General features: G+C 52.2%; 6 protein-coding genes across 6 annotated transcripts; 2 read left to right on the top strand and 4 right to left on the bottom strand.

Moving 5' to 3' along the window:
- Positions 1–70: 70 nt before the first annotated feature.
- PG997_000480 (maintenance-ploidy protein mob1) lies at positions 71–778 on the bottom strand (the record flags this gene model as incomplete). The annotated part of the gene is made up of 2 exons (XM_066804795.1): positions 71–434; positions 498–778. The coding sequence occupies 2 exons, from the start codon at positions 776–778 to the stop codon at positions 71–73; spliced, it is 645 nt and encodes a 214-aa protein (XP_066674568.1).
- Positions 779–2,638: 1,860 nt separating this feature from the next.
- PG997_000479 (uncharacterized protein) lies at positions 2,639–3,534 on the bottom strand (the record flags this gene model as incomplete). The annotated part of the gene is made up of 4 exons (XM_066804794.1): positions 2,639–2,845; positions 2,905–3,108; positions 3,144–3,212; positions 3,379–3,534. 4 exons carry the CDS (start codon positions 3,532–3,534, stop codon positions 2,639–2,641), a joined length of 636 nt encoding a protein of 211 aa, XP_066674567.1.
- Positions 3,535–4,542: 1,008 nt separating this feature from the next.
- PG997_000478 (uncharacterized protein) lies at positions 4,543–7,325 on the top strand (the record flags this gene model as incomplete). The annotated part of the gene is made up of 5 exons (XM_066804793.1): positions 4,543–4,755; positions 4,805–4,924; positions 4,983–5,246; positions 5,314–7,079; positions 7,142–7,325. 5 exons carry the CDS (start codon positions 4,543–4,545, stop codon positions 7,323–7,325), a joined length of 2,547 nt encoding a protein of 848 aa, XP_066674566.1.
- Positions 7,326–7,990: 665 nt separating this feature from the next.
- Positions 7,991–8,828, bottom strand: PG997_000477 (uncharacterized protein; the record flags this gene model as incomplete). The annotated part of the gene is given in 4 exon segments (XM_066804792.1): positions 7,991–8,203; positions 8,302–8,434; positions 8,445–8,666; positions 8,791–8,828. The coding sequence occupies 4 exon segments, from the start codon at positions 8,826–8,828 to the stop codon at positions 7,991–7,993; spliced, it is 606 nt and encodes a 201-aa protein (XP_066674565.1).
- Positions 8,829–9,771: 943 nt separating this feature from the next.
- On the top strand, positions 9,772–12,061 carry PG997_000476 (uncharacterized protein; the record flags this gene model as incomplete). Its single annotated transcript, XM_066804791.1, has 2 exons — positions 9,772–10,050; positions 10,112–12,061. 2 exons carry the CDS (start codon positions 9,772–9,774, stop codon positions 12,059–12,061), a joined length of 2,229 nt encoding a protein of 742 aa, XP_066674564.1.
- A 1,151-nt stretch (positions 12,062–13,212) lies between these two features.
- On the bottom strand, positions 13,213–16,799 carry PG997_000475 (ankyrin; the record flags this gene model as incomplete). Its single annotated transcript, XM_066804790.1, has 5 exons — positions 13,213–13,265; positions 13,324–13,739; positions 13,803–15,345; positions 15,514–15,599; positions 15,658–16,799. 5 exons carry the CDS (start codon positions 16,797–16,799, stop codon positions 13,213–13,215), a joined length of 3,240 nt encoding a protein of 1,079 aa, XP_066674563.1.
- Positions 16,800–17,405: the final 606 nt, after the last annotated feature.

The following is a 17,405-nucleotide window of genomic DNA, read 5'->3' as shown; positions in this document are numbered from 1 at the left end:
GTGGAAACTGCTCCGATTCATTCGCTCACCCCCTTTTTCTTCTTCTGGTCTCCTGCCTTCTAATCGCTCTTCAACATGCTCTCGACCAGGTCGCCGAGGGGCCCCAGAAGTCCTTGCCCGAGGCGAGGCCGTGCTCGTCGATGAAGAGGACGTACTGCTTGAAGCTGGTGTTGAGGTGGGGCTCGAGGCCGAGCTCACGGATGACGGGGTAGTGATGGCAGTAGATGTGGGCGTAGACGCGGTACATGCGCTTGAAGATTTGGCGGACGAGGGAGGGGAAGGTCTTGGGGAAGGGCACGCCGATGCGCGACGGCATGACGGTCTCGTTGTCGATGTTGCTCTGGACCCAGGACATGAGCTGCTCGATGTAGGCCGGGGCGGCCATTTTGGTGGGGCGCTTGTAGGTTTCGCTGTCTTGCCAGAGGTATTCGAACCTGTTTGTTGTTATGTGTCAGTTTCCGACACGGGTGGACGGCTGATTGGTATTGTTGACTTACTCATCGGTGGCCTTCATCTCGGGGCAGGACTGCGGCGAGCAGAACTCGGTGATGGCGCCGTAGAGCAGATTGACCTGGTTGTAGAAGTCCACCATGTTGACGGCGAGCCATTCGTTCTCGTCCTCGCCGTCGGGCAGCTTGACGACCTTGCGCAGGCTGCCGCCGCCCAGTGTGGCTTCGGCATACTGTCGCAGCTGATAGCTCGTGTTGCCACCCTTGCCGGGCCGCGCTCGGAACTGGTTGCGTGCCCGCTGGTTGCTGGATTTAGAGGGCGAAGGCATGTTGTTAGTGATGAGGGCTTGTAAGGTTCGTTGGTTGCGACAAGCGCTCAAGAGGTAAACATGCTGCTCCTTTGGAAAGGAGACTCACACTGTAGTTACAAAGGACGTCATCTTGATTTCGCTTGTTTAATGGAAGCGTATCTGCGATGGAGCACGACGTTGGTCAGTTCTTTATCGTCACGAGATAATGCATCTCCATCGAGGGGCACTCGACTCATCTTGCGCCAGGCTGCCAGGGCCTGGAGTGGTAGCGACGCATTGGGATGGATATTAGGAGACTCACTAGAGGGAGGATAAGTTGCTGATCAAGTGGGCCGAAAGGAGCCAAAGTACACCAGAGCGAGCACACGCTGGACAAGAACAAGTTGCTGGGTATGGTGGATGTCGTCGGTATGGTTTTCTGCGGTTCGGTCCAATAATTCGATGGTTGAGGGGCTCAGTCCAATTCGTTGTTTACTTTGGTGGATTGGGGACGGGACTGGCTGCTGGGCAGCTGGGGCGGTTGTTGCCGAGTGAGATCCAACATTGAATGACGCTCCAGGTCTGGTGGGAGAGCACAGGCCCACTGCCGACAGGGGAGCAAGGGAGCTAAACCTGGGAGAGCAAGGGGGCCCATCCCCAGATTCAACTGCAGGCATCCTGGCAAGTCTGCGCATTTGTATCTTGAGCCTCACACTTCACACTTCAACTAATCTCGACAATTCCGAGCATCTCTACAGTGGCAATCGGATGGGCCTCTCCAGATATACTCTATATTCACACATTCAGTTCTCGTTTGCCTCGACTTATTTGCTGCTCAGAAATGGTGTCGAACTCGCTGTTGGGATGGCACCAAGACTCCCATGTGCTGCTTACACTGGATGTGATACTTTACTTCTACATTAAACTTATGTATTTGCCGACCGACCACATGTTCCTAGTTCAAAGAGAAAGTGCTATTGATATATATGCAATGATTGGTAGCAGGCTTGCTCAAGAGCCTCCTCCCAATACAAATATTTCATCAGTTTGCCTGAAGTGAAGTTTTGTGCATGGCATGGGAAAGAGAAGGACCCTCGTCTTCTAGCTCCTTGGGGGTGTTGTATCTGCATATGGCAATATACGTAAACATCAGGCTTTGCCATAGATTAGGTGTCATTCTACACTAGAGAATGAGAGAGAGTATGAAATACAGTAAAGTCCACGTGAAGAACGAGTTCGTTATCGACATTACTTCCTTTCTCTACACAAGCCGTACAAGAACACATAAAACACGATTCTGTCAATAAACACAATTACCGAAGCACTTGGATATTTCGTGGTGAAGCCTGGCCACAAAATGGTGACACAATTGATGTGAGATAAGACCAGCAAGCAAGTGACTTGGCCTTTGGCGTGTTTATCGGAGCACATGTGACATTTGTGTTGCTCATTACCAAACAGCTGCTGCTCCAAAGATAGTTGTGTACTCGTGAAGTAGATGAGCTCAGGCCAACCGAATACCAGAAACAACAGGGAGGATCAAACCACCAGTTAGGCACCGTGCCCGTGATAATAATTACAGGTACTTATAGTAGTGGGGGTGAGTTGTATATAGCAAAGTACTTATATAATTCTGCATCGTACCCAAGTCACCATGTCTCGTCATTGCCACGTTTCCCCTCAGGCCCGGACCAGGTTCGCCTCTCGTTTCAGCGAAGAAGGGATAAGTAGGCGTAAATAAACGGCTGAATAGTTTGAGGGTATTGGTGAGACAGTGCTTCGTCTATCTACGCTCCTATACACAGCGGTGCTCTGAATGAGTACCAGACTACCCGCTCGCAAACGTCTCGCCAATTACATCCCAGTGCCGGGTCCCCTTGAACAAACATAAGGAATAGTTTACAAAGTGTCGTTGAGGAGCTTGTTCATCTTCGCAATCTTGGAAGACACGGAGAGATCGATTGTGCGGTCGCCAATCTCGACGACAAGCCCACCAACAATATCGGGGTTAACCTCGTTGGTCAGCTTGATCTTCTTTCCCTGGCCGACGTACTGCGACTTCGCGACAGCGGTCTCCAGGCGGGACAGAGTGCGGCTGTCCAATTGCTACAAGTTATCGTATTAGTACCACTGCCCCCCAATCATAATCTCGGGATATTACATACGGTAGCGCTGCGGACAGTCATCTCGACCTCACCACGCGAGGCGGCCATCAGCTCACCGAACTTCTCAGAGACACCCTTGAGGAGGCTCAGGCGGTTGTAGTGGGCCAGGGTCTCGAGGAAGTTCTTGACGGTCTCGCTGCTGCCAGCAGTCTTCTGGAGCTCGGCAACGATGGCAGACTTGTCGGCATCGGAGAGAGTAGGGTGCTGAGGATCGCGGCGAGCTTAGCATCCTTCTGGACGAGGTTTGCGAGAGCGGTCAGAGCCTTGGCGGTGGGATCGAGCGAAGAGGACTTGACGGCGGCAGTGTACTGTTAATGGCTCATGCGTTAGTTCTCTTATCCAATCGACCTTTTTCTCCCATCCATTGAAACGCAGCAAGACGCTCGATGCCAATTATCAACCAATTGGCCCAATGCAAGCGCCTCGGGTTGGCTCCTCTGCGGAGATGGGTTTCGTAGCAGATGGTGGTCGTACCAGAGCAGAGGCATAGGTGCCATCGAGACCGTACACAGCTACCGGAGGTCGGACTTCCTGGGCGGCAGCAGCGGCATAGCTGCGCGCCGGGATGCGGGCAATTGTCCGCTGGGGAGCTGCAGCTCGGACGGCGCGGAAGGCTGTTCGGGAGAACATGGCGATGTGACGGGGGAGGTGGCGGTTGGGCGGGATTGAAGAGGGATTGAATTGTCGTCGTTCGTCTGCTCGCTACGAAGCTCGGCTTCTTTGCAAAATGAGAGCAATACCAGCGTCCACAAGCCACGGGTCTCCGGAAAAAGTCGGTGCCTTACTGCCTGGGTTTCTGCAGTTTGGCTTTGGCCATTTGGGGGTACAATTAGGCGGTGTGTGGCGCAGATATGTGGCTGTGCTTGGATTTATTAGTACTAACTGCTCGCCCCAAGACCAGTCGGTACCTGACTGGCAATTGATCTTGATTTCTCCATCCAGGAAGGCTCCGTCATCAATTCTATTTGATTGCTTGCAGTTGCAGAGAGAGGCGGGCCACCAATCCCACGCATCCCACGCATCCCACCCTAGGCCTTTCCCGCCTTATTAACCCACCACTTGCTTCTTGCTTCGCTGCTCGGGCGCGTGTAGTGGTTTCCCAACTCTTACCCATCCAATCCAAGATCTGATCAGGCTCAAAGGCTGCTTGACACAAAGTCGCCCGACGACACCAGAGGAATTGAGAGAACAGGTGTGCAAACCTGCAACCCTTTCTCCGTCAACATTTCTTGTACTCTTTCCCTCAGCCCAGTCCGGTCCAGCCTGCCAGCCTGCCAGCCTGCCAGCCATCGTTACAGGCGCCGATAAAGCCAGCATCCATCTTGGCCGCTTTTTATTGCGCGTGATTTACTGTGACTTTTCTTTCCCAGTCGCACGCACTATCTCTATCTGCTATTGCAAGGCAAGATATCGTCTCCTCGTATTTTCCAAGGATATCTCGTCACAAGAAGAAGTTCCCACATTCATAGCGCCCAGCTGGGTCCGAAGTGGTAGGCATCTTTTGAGAGTGTATAGTCGCCACCGGCTATCGTCCTTTTCCTTCTTCTTCTTATCTTCGCTCTTCGCCCACCCAGGTTTACCGGATCCAGCAAGCTACGCCGCCCCTGCTGATATGGTAAGGTCCGTAACACTGTTGCGATGACGAAACAGAAAAAGAAGGGCCATCTCCCTCCCATAGGGGGACAGGCTAAACAGCGCCATGAGCGCCATGACAAGTTCCATAGATCCCAGCAGCATGATAGACGTGTCTGGTCACAGTTGAATGCCCTGAAGGAGCCAGCCAAGATCAAGCACAAGTCGTATTTTGAGGCCGTCGACAACACGGAAAAGAAGAAGAAGCTTGAGTTCGAGGTAGTTTGAAGCCGCGCGAACCCGAGACATTGTACTCACCAGCCAGCAGGTAACCACGGAGAAAGAGCCGCCGCCCGGCTTCGAGTTCGTCCCTACCGGGAACCCCGAACTTACTACCACTTGCAAGGAAATGTCCAGAGAACAGGATGCTATGATCTTCATTGTCTCGGTACGTTCTGCGGCAACAAGTCACGGATTCATCACTAATACTATTGCGACACATACAGGACAGCAAGGACGTAAAGAACCTCGAACATCACATGCACCGCGCCGGCTACCATTTCAGACGAACGATTGTCGATGAGGCGCGCAAAACGCTGGAGCGAAATGGAATCAACCTCCTTGCCGCCGTTCCTTTGCCTGGCGAACCCGAATCTATTCCCCAATCCCAGCAAGAGATCAATATGCAAGCTGACGCTGTTCTGAGGGATCTCTTCCCGAGAATTCCAAATACTGATCGCCAGGAGATCATACTTCATGCTTTTCAAAAGGTTTGTGGAAACCCCCTCCCGTTTTATTATGCCCGTGTCGCTCAACTCCAATTTCTATGTGAATTAGAACAGCAAGTTCAATGGCGAATACAAGGTTGGCATGGCCTCGGAGCTGCCACTGGCTCGTCGTGTCCAACTCGCTGCCCTAGCTCACATTAGGCACACGCATACCCGGTATGACAAACTACTTAGGGAGACAACATGGGCCAATGCACGAAAGGCAGTCGAGCAGACCTGCTTAGACGTAATCGTCAAGTGGCGAGGAGACGAGGAGACTGGTCGTGACCAGCTCGATGAAATCCTCCGTGAGGTGATTGAAATATCCGACAGCGAGGACGGTTCAGAGGACGAGAGTTCCGGCGCAGAAGCTGCGTCGGCCGCTATGCCTCCACCAGCCTTACCAAGGAACATGTCAATTGCCCCTGAACTACGCCCAGAACATTTACTTGCGGTAAGAGAGGAGCGGCCTGATGCTTCACTGACTAAGCACATGACACCGGGACAAATTAAGAGATTGACCCGGAAGGAGAGAAAGTCCGCCAGAAAGGCCCAGCGCTTTAGGAGATACGCTGCTGTTGCCGAAGGCTTCTCGAATGACCGCAGCACTGATGAACAAGCTCGGAACCAGCCCAACGGCGCTCTCGCCCCTTCTGCTATGGAAAGGGCACGCAGTGTTGCCCATCTTCAACCTGGCGTAGATCGTGGTGCCGTATCAGGCCCACTGGAAGTCAACCAAGGCCAACACCAGCACCAGCAACAGCCGGTATTCACGTCAGACCCTTCGCAGTTGTCCCCGAACACGCCCATCGGACATGGAAACAGAAGTATACCCGCCGTGACTAGGTACAACGGCGGTGTTATTCAACAACAACCGTCCAGTTTCATTCGTGTTCGCGAGAGCACAGCACCCAAAGTTGGGTCATTCGTTGATCGCCTGGCTAACGACCCTACGCCTTTATCGCCGGTAAGACACGGCTTGGAAGACATGCTCCTGCCTTCCATAGAGCCGGTGTCACCCAACAGACCTGTGAACATTGACCAAGGTTTTCGCTGCTACCCTAGCGTATCGCAATCTTTTGCGGACATTCCCCGTGTTGTTTCTCGCACCGTCGCCCATGAACCCGTGGGCTATGCGCGCCGAGGCTCACCAGTTTTTAACGGAGTTGTAGAGGATGCCTCTAGGCGCCGGCACATGTTGCCTCAATATCCTGGGGATGCCCAAGCATTGGCAGATGCGGGCTTCATCCGTATAGTTCGTGAACCAGCCCGCCCCGTTCAATACATGCCCGAGGTTCATGGTGATCCGTACCGTGTAACCCCGGGCAGACACCTTCAGCGTCCTCGCTCTCCCATCGTCTATGCTGGAGATGCGGCTTATCCGACCCAAGCCGGTGGCCCCCTTAGGTCGAGGGCCAACCCGATCGTAATCGATTCGCCGTATAGCGCTGGGAGAGGTGTAGACGCGGGCGGGCCCCTTTATGTCGGCAATGATCGGCAAGCTCAACGGAGAGTGGCTGCCCAGGATTCGCCTTCCCAGGAGATTCGCCGCCTTTCCGGAGGCCCTCGGGTAGTCTACCTTGAAGATGAGCCGTCGCCACGCGCGAGGCCATATGACGAAGTGCGCCCTCCGAGCTATCGGTATGCTACTGCCCAGCATATACAGCCTGTGATGCGGCCTTACGAAGCACCGGTGTACAGAACGGTCTCCTCCGGTCATCATGACAACCCGCCTCATTTAGTAAATGAGCGATATCACCCTCAGTTTCCGGGCCCTGAACAGAGGGATGTGGCCGGAAATGCCTCTCAGGGTCAACGAACCATCCTTCGCGATGTGTAAGTTGGCAATCAGCTCAGCTGACGCAATGTCGTCGCAGAAGCTAATGCGAGGACCACAGAACTTACGACACAACGAGAAACACGGAACCTTACCAAACCACAGCGCGAAGGACAGCGGAGTACTACCCAGAGGAGTTGCGCTATGGACACAACGTCACGCCAGGTCATATGGTGTCTGCTGGAACACCTGGCTTTGGACATCCCCCACAACATCGACAGCCCGTTAATGGTGGCCCATACTAAACGCCATTGCTTATATGGAATTTGCAAATTGCGATTGGGCAGAAAGTCATTGACGGAAGCTGCAATCTAAACGATTCAACGGAGACACATCTTGTAAGCGCCGCTCTACAACGAGAGCGGACAGGGTCTCGTCACGGAACGGCGAGAATATGCATTGGGTCAGGAGCATATTGCATGTTGGAGTTAGGAAGAGCCTGTTTGTTTTTGATACCCATTCATTTGCGTTACTGGACACAGCATAAATAAGTCCATTGGCTTTGGAACGAAGGTGTATTGCATGAAGCGTTCTGCATTTGCACGATTTTCATTGCATGGAAGGCTAGCAACAGCATGGTCATGAGCATTACCATCAGGGAGTTGTTATATCCAGTAGATTTTGCCGCAGGGTCTTTGAGCAGGACAAGATCATACTGGAAAGAGTATCTGTATATATACAACACCATTACCAAAGAAATAATGTGCAGGCGCACATGGCGATGCTGTATAAGCCCAGGTCTATTACTATCTCGACGTAACTTGAAAAGATGTTGAGTGTTGTTGACCTCGAGTACCCGATGGTATATCCATGCTAAATCAACCGCTATTCCCAGTGTGCCCCCTTTGAAAACCAGCATGACCCCTTGAAATGACGCCCGATTAAATGCAATAAAACACACCTCCTTTCGTCATGCAGGCAACGCTGTCCTTTCCCGCTGTGGTTCTTGTGACACCACCGGCTCTTCTTCTGGTGCCGCCGGCTCGTGCCCAGGTACAACCGGTAGGGGCTCGGGGGTCGTCTCCTGCGGGCCGTTGACCTCCTTGGCTAACCTCTCCAGCTCTTCTTCGACTTCGTCTTCGTCGTTATTCGATATGCGTCCTCCAAGCATCTCGCTGATTTCCTATATGGAAAGAAAGATAAAGCATTAGTCAAGCGTCCGCACGTCCAGACCAAAGGCAATAGGCGGTAAAGCGTAGGGGGGGGTTGGAATGTGCTCACATTCTGGTAGGCAATGGCGTCGGCCGTCTCGCCCATGAGCTTCTCGACCTTGTCGATGCCGCCCATCTCGGCGTGGATCTCCTTGAGGACCTTGGACCCCTGCTGCAGGCCGAAGACGATGTCCTTTTTGGATCTGGGCGAACTCGACGTTGCGCGTCAGCTGCTCGAGCTGCTCGAGCTGGGCGTCGGTCTGGGCGAGCAGCGACTCCTGGTATTTTTTGCGGCGCAGCGCCAGCAGCGCCCGCTTCTTGTCGCCGTTGGCGAGGCATTGCCGGGCGATCTCCGTCTCCTTCTTGGTCAGGACCTCGATGCGCCGTTGGTATTGGTGGAGCTTGTCGCGCTGGGTTTTGAGGTCGAGGATCGCCCTGTGCGAAAGGGGGAGCGGTTCATGTTAGTATATATCGCGATCCCGTTCTGAATATGGACGGAGAGGTATGTCGGAGGAGGAGCAAGGAGAGGGGTGGGAATGCGCTCGGGGTTGGTTCGTACTTGTCTTGCGCCGTTATGCGGCTCGGAGTGTTGCCCATTTCGATCGCTCCTGTTGTCTCTCTATGTACAACGTGCCGGTGTTTGGGTTCCTGAAAAGCGCATCGCTTTTCCTCGGTGATGATAGGAGAACCCCGGCGACCCAATGGTTAGGAGTCGCAAGTTGTCGTGTGGTATGGCATGTATCATGTATTAGTCAATAGGAAAGAAGATGTAGGCTTCAGGATAGGTAGACGGGCATGCTGCCGCTGGCGACTGTTCGTCATCGGACAGGTGCATGTGGGCTGCTGGGGGACCCGGTTATCTGGGGGCAGAAGCACTAAACTCACCTGGAACCTGGGCTGTTAGGGGGCAAGGGGGAGGGGTACCGCTATGGACTGCCACTTTAGCATGCTCGATAAGATAAGCATCACACTTTACAGTACGTCCGAGTAACAGAGAAACCTTGGCGAGCTAGATCCCGTTCAGACTAGCGCTCGACTTTTTATTCAATCAAAGGTCTCTCGAAGATCTTCAATACGCAGGTGTAGGAAAGAGACGTCGAGTTTTCTGGTGCCTGGATGAAAGAGGATATCTGCATTTTTTGGATAGTACTCCATAATTCTTAACGAGTCTGTACCTGAGCTAAGGCTGCTTCCATGAGTTGGCTCTCACTATTGCGACTTAAAGTTGTCCATTTCGCGAATTTGCGATTTTGAGCAGATATCACAAGAATTTTCTCGATGTAGGTTCAAAACTCCCCATAGCCATGCCACCACGCCTATTACATGCTTCATGATGTCCCGACTATTAGTCATGGCAGTGATGATGCCAATTGTGCCTGCCCATCCAGGCCTTCAGACGAGCCACTCTCATTTCGATGTCTAACTCGTTCCCAGATTTTCGATATACTGGGTTACTCAACCTAGCTCTCACCACATACGAGAGACAGGCATCCTCCCGCCACACATCACAGTAGACGGCTAGCACACCCGCTTGCAAACAATGGCTCCCCGCTTAACGCAGCGGCTGGACCGCGACGTTTACCAGATTCTCCGGAAACTGGAGGATGATCATGAGCGCAACAGCAGCAAGCCTGCAAAGTTCACCATCGATGGTGTATACAACATGATCAAAAAGTCAAACTCGAGTGTAGGCCGTGAGAAGAAGAGGCCGCTCGAAGAATCCATCGAACGGGTCATGAGGTTCCGCAAGGAGGAGCGCGCCGAAGTTGACGAGGATGAGACCATGGAAGACTCGCCAGCCGAACCACCTACACCCAAGGTAAATCGTCGATGATTCACTTCATGTAAACCGCTCAGACTAACTAACTTGGTCATACCAGCAGACAAACCCTTCTTTGATGAATAAGCAAATCGCAAAGTCATGGAATGTCGCCAGGAGAGAAAGGGCATCATCACCAGAGGCGACGGTGGAATCGTCTATCAGCATGAACGAACGGCTTCCCAATGGCGAGCCTAAGCTTAAGCGGCGTAGGGCCGAAAAGGCCGAGAAGGACCGGACGCCGCCGAATGGATTATCCCTCTTCAATCTGGGAGGAATGGACGATGCGATCGAACAGTTGGTCCGCCACGTTGCTCGTCCTATTGTACGGGCAAAGAAATGGATGGAAAAGGCCAAGGGTGCAGAACCGACGCGGGGTGTGCTGCTTCATGGCCCCCCTGGATGCGGAAAGACGGTGCTTGCGAACACCTTCGCCGCGGAACTGGGCATCCCCTTTATTCCTGTCTCGGCCCCCTCGTTGGTGGCAGGCATGTCTGGCGAGTCCGAGAAACAGATCCGAAATCTCTACGAGGAGGCCAAGAGCCTCGCCCCCTGTCTCGTCTTCATCGACGAGATTGACGCCATTATGGGCAAGCGCGACAATGCTCAGCGGGAGATGGAGAAGCGTATAGTCGCCCAGATGCTTACATGCATGGACGAACTGAGCCTGGAGAAGACGGGAGGCAAGGCAGTGGTCACAATCGCGGCGACCAACCGTCCAGACAGCATCGACCCTGCCCTGCGACGCGCTGGAAGATTCAACCTGGAAATCAACATTGGTGTACCGAACGAGCTGTCGCGTATCCAGATCCTCAAAGCTCTGACGAAGAACTACAACCTGGCCGAGAGCGTTGATTTGACCGCCCTCGCCAAACTTACCCCTGGTTTCGTGGGCGCCGATTTACAAGACGTCGTCTCTCAGGCTGTGTCTGATATGCTCGAGCGTGCCGACGAGTCCCGGATCCAGAAGGCTATGGAGGATAACCCAGCTCCTGAGAATGGTTTCGTGGAAGCCACGCCGAAGATGAAGTTCATGATGCACCAACTGTCTGCTCTAAAGTCACTTTTCGACGACACAGACTTCGAAGACGATGAAAGCTACTTGGTGTCGCAGCAACACTTGCTGGACGCAATTACGAGAGTCCAGCCTTCTGCCAAGAGAGAAGGATTCAGCACAATACCCGATACAACGTGGGATCAGGTGGGAGCTCTCAAGGCGGTACAGAAGGAGCTCAGCCTGGCGATTATTCGACCGATTGATACCCCCGAGCTCTTCTCCAAAGTTGGTTGGCGGTCACCATCGGGTGTCTTGCTCTGGGGACCTCCTGGTTGTGGTAAGACCTTGCTCGCAAAAGCCGTCGCGAACGAGGCCAAGGCGAACTTCATCTCCATCAAGGGTCCGGAGTTGCTCAACAAATTCGTCGGAGAGTCTGAGCGTGCTGTGCGGCAAGTATTCACCCGCGCCCGTTCATCGGCGCCCTGTATCCTCTTCTTCGACGAGCTGGACGCCTTGGTGCCGAAGCGTGGCGATGCTATTGCTGAATCAAGCGCCCGCGTTGTCAACATGCTGCTCACGGAGCTGGACGGCATGAACAGCCGGGCCGGCGTCTACATCATCGGCGCCACCAACCGACCCGACATGATCGACCCCGCCATCCTGCGTCCCGGCCGTCTGGGCAACAACATCTTCGTGGACCTGCCCGACGAGGACGGCCTGGTCGAGATCCTCAAGACGCGCATCCGAACCGTCCTGCCCGAGTCGACCCAGGAGCAGCTGGAGGCCCTCGAGCCAGTGGCGCGCGACCCGAGATGCAAGGGCTTCAGCGGTGCGGATATCGAGAATCTGCACATTGCTGCCGCCAAGGCGGCCGTGGAGCGCTGGGATGAGGATAAGGGCTCTATTGAGATCACTCGCGCAGACTGGGACGTGGCGCTGTCGAAGATTAAGCCGTCGGTCTCGGAGAAGAGTGCTGATCACTTCAGGAGGTTGCAGAATAAGGGGTGGAATTAGAGATATCAAGTCACTAGGCTAAGAAAACAGTATCAAATTGAGATAATACCGGACAACTATCAATCACGTCTAGTTGAAAGTGAAATCTAGCCTGAGATGATGGCCATGTTATACATAGTACACAATGTTCCTGTAATCCAGGGGTAATCTTGACAGCTATATAAGCCAAAAACATATAGCATCAGCTGTTAACTTTTCAGGTTGAATCGAGTCTTTTATATGCTGTAAATCTTTCAAAACTAGCCATAGGCAACATACCTGCTACCTGTTATCCAATAATCCAAGGAGTCGGGCAACCATATAAACACTCTCCATACTACATATCTCCGAAGGAGAAAAATCCAAAAAGGGGATAGCCATACTCCAAAGATTGACAACAAGATCTCTGGCATTCCCATTTTGCTTGTTATAGCAAGTGCCAAGGGAACAACATGGTAGAGTCCGGCCCATAGGGCGTATCCTAGAAGGGAAAATATGTCATCACTGGCATGAAGGGAATAGTGACTATACCGCAAAGCCAGCGGCAAGGGAACAGATGCACAAATTGCCCACGCATAGAGCCATGCCAACTTGTGGCCGATCGGTGATTCCCAGCGCCAATAAGGTCCAGTCCCAAATGCTAAGGCCACTGGGAGAATGGTTATGTACAACAGGATATACCCTGCTATGAACCGGTTGCGGTTATCCCGGTTCCTGAACCAGGGGACGGTTCGTGGCATTCGACCACCTCGATCTTTAAGCGTTTGGGAGTTTTTTTCCCGAGAGCTCCTCGCAGTTCTCGTACAACCTCTTCTGTTGTTCCATGTATAGTTGGAAGACAGCTCTGTGGGTGTCTAGGTCGCCCCATTTGGGGTGCTGCACCTCATAAGGTACGTTGAATCTCCGTAAGAATGTTCTTTTCTCCACAAGGGTCGAGAAACAGTATGGGGTCGTCGCCCAAGCCCAGCATGGTCCATTGACCTTCCAGCCAAGATCCAGCAACTGCACGAGGGCCCGGTTGTTGCAATGCCAGATCGCCAGCCGAAGATATAGCATCAGTTTCGAATGACCTTCGGCAGAAACCTGTACTCTCACCACGTCCCACAAGGCGAACCTTTCTTCTCTATCACTTATGAGGCTTCCCAACATCAAACAGAAGAATTCCCTCTTGGTCAGACGACAGTGCATCCACTCCGCTGTACCGTCTCTCTCGCCTCCTTGACTCCTGGAAGAGCGTAGAGTGTAGAGGTGTTGAAGTATGAACGCTCATTGTTGACATGTACCGACAAGGAGAAGGAACTCTGGCAAGGTTGGGCGGGCAAGGCCACGGTATTGCCCAGTCAGACTTTCGTATATGTACCACAAGCTGTTGGTGAATATCCCACTCGGCGTTTGCAATCGCCTGATATAGCTTGCCAACGGGGTGAAGCTTTTGGTTATAATGTCATCAACAATGTTGCTTTGTCCATAAGGCGGTGATACTTCGAAAGAAAAGTATTCTGTCGAATATATACCATCATAGATTCGATGTGCTTGTGTTTCGGGGAATCTTTGCAACAATGACTTTGCGGCACCGTAATCTGACGAGAGAATGGCCTGTGCAAGGAAGCAAGTGTTCAATCCGCCGCTGAAATCTTGGTCAAAAGGCATGGGTTGGCGAATAATGCATCCCCTGTCTGTATGGGTTAACAGGAACTCCCTGGCCACCTCGTTAGCAAGGCAATACATTCGAAGGGCATTTGATCAGATAAATAAAGCTTACAAGAAAAATGAATCCCTATGGGCGGCCGTAACTGCCAAAGAAAGGCAGATATGTACCAGATTGATCGGTATTTCCCGCACGTAGGAGACCCTTTTTCCCAAGAAAAGTTTGGAAATGGGTGTCGTATATTTCTCGACTATGTGCACGAAACCTTTCGGCAAGCCAGGGGTCGAGTGCCAAAGCCTTTCAAAGACGGCACGAAGACCAATTTGAACAGCCAGGATCAAAGGGTTTTGCCATAAATCCCAGCCAGTGGCTGAAAGCCACCACGAAGGTGGGAGACCACGCCGTTTGCCTTCCCTCAGGATAACATCAACGCTTCGGAGACTGTCGACCAGAACAGCTTGTTGTAACATGCCATACAGACGGCTTTTGAAATCTGATCCTGGGCCGAGCAGGAATTTCACCATGTACTCGAGGGTGGCAGCATAATACTTGCCATGGCTTATGGCGCGAAAGTAGTTTTCTGGGAGGTCAATGGACTTGACAACAACACTGTGAAATGGAACTTTCCATAGTGGAATCAGTTTTCGGTCAGCCCACACTTGCACGTCGTGCAGTTTGTAGTCTTCTCCGGCCTTGAACGTCCCGAGATGATCCAGAATCACAGCCAAAGATTGTGACCGAAAGGTGGACACAGCGATCGCGACAATGCGCCGGAGCCTCGAACCGCCTTCACATACACAGCATTCCTTGACGTCTCGCATCTTGTGTGTCTCGTCAAGTAATGACTGGGATAAGACCATATTATCGTTTAATATGGACCTCAGAAGAGGACAACAACGGATCTTTGCAGAAACGCTTAGAAGAGAACCTCCAACCTGCAGCGGCATCGTTTCACGACCGAGATCGATATTTCTGGCCATGAGTCGATTCGCGAGCCATTTGACTTCATCCTCTTGAAATCCTGATAGGTTGTGAAGCACAGACTCCTTAGAACGATTGCAGATGCTGCAATCCGTTGAAGGGTGCCCTAGTAGCAGTTGCATCGCCTCAAAACAACTGGCCTTTGCAGCGATAAGCAGCAGAGTATTCCCTTGCTCGTCCTGGTAACTCACGATGTTGGGGTTGCTTGCAATCAATTCAGATAGGGACCTCATATCTTCTGTCCTCAGCAGCGCAATGACGTCGGCAGTCAATTTGCCCAATCCAACTCCCTTCAGGAAATCGTCGTCGTCAGACGCTTCATCAGAGACCAGGAACTCGCCATTTCCATTTCCAGTGTGGTCTTCTAAGGAATAATCGCCAGAGCTAACTGCGGCTCTTTCCAACTCTTGTCGACTTCGATGAACTGTTATGTTGGAGGGTAGAGCCTGCAATGGCGCTTGCAAGTGTAGATCCAACGCGTGTTGGGGTTCTGAAGTTCCAGCTGTCCCAGAAGCCTCGTGGCATCCAGTAGCCATAGCTTGGAGAAGCCTGTCGCTGAACTCCTCGTCTGCCAGGATCCCATGGTCTACAGCGGATTGAAGCCAGCGAGTTGACTCGGAGAAGTCTTGGTCTACCCCAAAGCCGGAGAAGAAAGAAACGGACAGTTCCCATGTTGCTAAGGGTTGTCGTGGGTCTACATCGTTTTCCGCTATTCTGAGCAGCTCTTTGACGATGAAGTGCTTCAACTGATGACTGCACTACACCAGCGATTGGTATCCTATCGAAACCTGCAGAACGGATCAGCTGGTTTAGTCTTAGCCAGAAAGCTACAGATAAAACTGACCATTTGAGACACATTCAACTCTTGTAGTTGCGCCAAATTGTTTGTCGATTGTTTGTGACACCGGACCGTCCTGAACTAATTTGTACCTGGATACATTGAGCATAGTTATTGTGATGGGTGTAGTATAAATGGTCTCCTACTTACCTTCGAAGGATGCGCAAACATCGAGACAAACTTCTTTTACTGCTTCTGCTTTGTATCGTCTTTGACAGCAGTAGCCGGATTGTATCCAGCTCGAAGTCCGAGTCTTGACTTGCTCGGTCCTCGTTCTCTACCAGATTCATGGCTCTTTCGAACATGGTTCCGTCCCTCCTAAGTGACTCATAGTCTTGTAAGTCCCGGTAGTAAGGTCGACCCAAAACGATCGAGAGAACCACCAAACCGTAAGAGTAAACATCAGTTGCTATCATGTCCTCGAAGCTAAGGCGGTGGTTTTCTTGGAGAATTTCAGGTGCACACCACTGTGGTGTAAATGCTGGCAGAGTCTTGAGCCCTTCGCTTCTGGATGTCGAATGACCAAAATCCGTCCGTTTGGCCATGAATGCATTGCGGTGGCCGATTTTGGGGAAAATGAGAATGTTTGCCGGTTTGATATCTCCGTGGACTACTCCGCAGCTATGCAAGACTGCCAAACCGTTGGCTATGTCTACACATAGATCCGTCTTGGCCATGAATGCCATCCGGACTAAATCATAATCTTTCCAGAACCTCTCCAGCGATCTCTGGGGTGCGAGCTCTTCCAGCAACAAGGGGCGTGGCCTAGCAGCCTCGTCATCCTCGAAGTCCCAGGCGATGCCTTTGAACTTAGAAACATTGGGATGGTCTCGCACAGGTGGATGTGTACGGATTCGCAACTCGTTGAGAAGGCTCCTAAGGCCACTAGAATTCGGTCGGTGGATGCTTTCCTTGGTTCGCTTGACCACGATATCCTCGGCTAAAGCATGAGTCTCCCCACGTGTCACATTAGAGGCAGATGTGATTAAAACAGCCCGCTGGCTGACAACGCAAGTATGGCCATGGTCTTCCCGTCGTTCGGCGTCAGGGTGAAATTGTTTCAGCGGCACTAGATCATTGCCAAATTCGCGGTAGATGTTGCAGATGAGCGACACAAGAGTAATGAAATCAGCTTGTTGGCCGACATGGCCTTCGTCTCGATGGCTACCTGCTCTCGTTCGTACGTTGGTGAAGGTACGGCGACTGTTTAGGAATGAGAAGCGAACATCTGAAAGATCAGTAGTCCCTTGCGAGGGGGAAATTCCATCTCGAAAGTTGCTCGTAAAGCCCATGTTCGCAAGTTAAGACAATGACATATTGGCAGATCCAAACAACGCGGCAAAGTTCAGCTTTGGTCTTTTGAATCGAGTGTACTGATCAGGCTGGCCCTCTCCCCTTGCTCCTTCCTCCCCTCCCCGCTTCTTTCTCCTTGTGCCTCCGGCACCTTGTGACACCAATATATCGGGATTTGCACCTTCCAGCTCCTGCCCGACGCCACCACTTCATGATTGATGGCTGCTTATCTGGCCATGTCTTGTGACTGGCTCATTGTAATGAAGGCTTATATAGTACGCAAACATTGTCTGGTAGTTGGCTGTTGGGAATCCGTTTGCTTACGGTGATCCAAGTAAGGCTCCAGGCACAGCCAGCCCCACGACCCAATCGTTTCCAGAAGGCCAGCAGCCCCCAGTACCACGCTTATTCGATTCATATCGCCCATCATATGTTTCGATTTGTCCTCGCCTCCCGTGTTGTTGCTATTGATTGCACAGGCATCTATACCATTGCTCGCTGTCGGTCTCAACCTTGATAGTCTGAGCACCTTGGGCCAAGCCGTAGCTGGCCTGTTCTCAGTACTTGCATCCGACAACCAATGATACGATCTACCCACTCCAAAC

This window comes from Apiospora hydei (assembly GCF_038363865.1).
Source record: "Apiospora hydei strain CBS 114990 chromosome Unknown utg000002l_segment0_segment0, whole genome shotgun sequence".
Lineage (NCBI taxonomy): Eukaryota > Fungi > Ascomycota > Sordariomycetes > Amphisphaeriales > Apiosporaceae > Apiospora > Apiospora hydei.
The sequence above is the reverse complement of the archived record's forward strand: the minus strand, read 5'-3'. Positions and strand labels throughout refer to the sequence as shown.